General features: G+C 38.5%; 1 protein-coding gene across 2 annotated transcripts in view; it reads right to left on the bottom strand.

Moving 5' to 3' along the window:
• The window catches only part of LOC147170791 (uncharacterized), a 38,562-nt gene that overhangs the window by 2,015 nt on the left and 33,768 nt on the right, over positions 1 to 2,779 (bottom strand). For both annotated transcript variants that reach the window (XM_086080221.1, XM_086080222.1), the window contains exon 23: positions 147 to 270. In XM_086080221.1, coding sequence (XP_085936347.1) covers positions 251 to 270 — 20 coding nt within the window. In that variant the 3' untranslated portion in view covers positions 147 to 250. The remainder of the gene's footprint in view (positions 1 to 146; positions 271 to 2,779) is intronic.

The raw sequence follows: 2,779 nt of genomic DNA, 5'->3' as shown, positions 1-2,779 counted from the left end.
CTGAAAAAGCAAAAGCAGATGATCTTTTTTCAAGGGACGTAACGAGAATCAAAGAATCTCACATTCAGTCACAGCATTTCGAAAGCATGACACATCCCAGTGGGAAGTGAATTAATAGTTGTCAAAATGTGTTATGTGTGAACTACCTGCTGAACGTCCGAGTATGGCACCAGGTCGCTGGCGAGCACTTGGTGGGGCTGGCTAGTGAGGGAGGGGAGAGCCAGGGCTTTCTTCTGGGGAATACTACTGCTCAAACCAGCAAGCTTTGTACTGGGAGGAGAAACAAACATGCATTTCATACACATTTTGTCCCCTGGTGCTTTACTATGGAAAAGGAAAAACTACTACCGGTGGAGGTGACAAACAAATTGCCACCAACAGTGACCTCTAGTAGACATTAGATCACATCTATTTTTAGTGGCTGAGGATATGCGCATGTGATGAAAACATTGTCTATAGCTTGTTTTTTTATTTAATTATTATTCCTTTCTCCATTGTTTTAATCTGCTATCACATAGAGCTAGGTAGATAAATATTTGAACAGTGACAGGGTTTAAGAATTTGCGTTTGGACATCACCACAATGGATTTGATTTGTATTTATCATTTAAAATACTTGGCTCTCCAAGTACCACCATTATGACCAACATTAAAATAAAGGAGTATCGTAGAAAAACGAGACAGGTTCTATCCCTGAAAAATATATTTTATATGATAAGCCACTGTAACCTTATAGTTTGAACATTAAATCTATGGTCTGTCACTTGTATAGCACTTTTCCACCTTTTCAGGTCCTCACTACTTTAATAGTGTTTAAAATTTTTGCATATAAAAAATTGACTCAAATACATATTCAATAACAAACCGTTCTTAAAGATTAGATGCAAATGCATTCGACTTAATACCACAGAGCTGTACTTGCAGTTTTTCGATTTCATACCGCTAGGGCAAGAATGCCCACCCAGTCGATCATGGTCGACTGGACGAAGGATCTAACGATATCCATATGTAACAATTAGGGATGTTTGATACCACTTTTTCTCCAGACCAACACAAGGCCTACTCAACTCGAGTAGTGACTGGAAATGATGCCAATAGTATTTTAGTACTTTACTTACATACATTACTTACATTAACGCCCCCCCCCCAAAAAAAAAAAACAATGACATAATTTTAAATAACTATATATCTGAATATAGCACTTTACCTTAAAATTGCAAATTAAAATTGATCTAAGCGCTTTTCACAAACAAGAGTGCAAGAGTTTGGGTTCTACGATATTTTTCTTTTCCCAGCCAAATAACACTTCCCTGTTGAGGAATTTCCACATTGTCAAATTAAGTCTTTAACTCATTTCCTCCCAAAAACATATAAATACGTTCTATTTTAAATGTTTTAAGTGTCCCAATGACGTAATTATACATTTTCAGGGATGGCGAGATCCGGTCCTCGAGGGCCGGAGTCTTACAGGTTTTGGATATTTCCCTTCTTCAACATAGCTGATTCATGATCAGCTCATCAGCAAGCTCTGCATAAACCTGATAACGAGCCTGTTAAATGGAATCAGCTGCAGTTTGAGTAGGGACACCTCTAAAACCTGCAGGACTCCGGTCCTCGAGGACCGAAGTTTGCCATCCTTGTGCTAGAGCATACAGAAGGCTTTGATGAAGCCTCTCAACTGCAAAGAACGGTTGAAGAGATGTTAGTTATTACGCAAACGGCCAGCAGGTGGCAGCAGAGCAAAAGAGATCAACGAGGGGCTATGTTGAAAAAAAAGCTAATTACTCACATTTCTAAATACATTTGTGAATAATGATTAAACTTAGCTATATTCCAATGCTAATTGCTGCAAAACGGAAACAGATAGAAATATACTTTTTTTTCCTGATGAAAGAAGAGACTAATCTTTCTTTTGGTAGGTTCCATGTTTTTAAAGCAATAGAACACAATATTCTGTGGGCCTCGCAAAATCAGTCAAAATCCAATAAATCAGCTGGGAGTGAAGGGGATTTCTTCAGTGAAAATGGCTGGGAGTGAATGAGTAAATGAGTAACTCAACAGAAAGTCAGACTCTTGCTCCACCCTTCACTCAGATTTGAAATCGGCGCTCAAAAGGGGTGTTGCCTGGAGGACTGTTGGGTTGCGAATAGGGAACGGGTTGGGCGTGGTCTGGCTGTGATTGATAGCAGCAACTCACTAAAAAGCGGTTTAAGGAGGCGTGTACGAGAATGAACCGGTGGGTGGCGGGGGAGACTACGTCATACGCCCCAAGTGACATAATATGGCATCTTGTGTAATGAGAGGACAAACAGCCTAATTGTGTTTATCCCAGTGTGAAACCTTAAGATGGCGCCAAACACACTGTTTTTGCCCCAAATTCAAGCTTTTAACAAATATGCACTATAATATCAAAATAATAACCAGGAAATGTACACAGCATTTGTAGACACCAGTTTATACAGTATATCAGCAAAAAAAAAGAAGTTGATTTAGTGTTGAGTTACTCTTTAATGTGTGAATTTGGCATGAACGGAGCAATTCATTTCCAAACAGCAGTATGTTTAAAAACACAAATTTTACTGGATTATAGACCTCGTCATTCTTCAAGGGAGATTTTCTGTAAAGAGGGTTAGGTTTCACTAGTTAGGGGTTTCACCATGACTGAACATTTGCAATATCAATTGATTAATGAGATAAATTCAAAACTTGGAAGAAAAAAATGCAATTTATTGCTGGGAAAAAATTAAAACACCCATTACAGGATTCTGATGTAAATGTCG

The sequence above is a fragment of the Leptonotus elevatus genome, chromosome 7 (assembly GCF_054856555.1).
Source record: "Leptonotus elevatus isolate MCC_2025b chromosome 7, RoL_Lele_1.0, whole genome shotgun sequence".
NCBI classification, from domain to species: Eukaryota; Metazoa; Chordata; class Actinopteri; order Syngnathiformes; family Syngnathidae; genus Leptonotus; species Leptonotus elevatus.
This window is presented reverse-complemented; position numbering and strand designations above follow the sequence as displayed.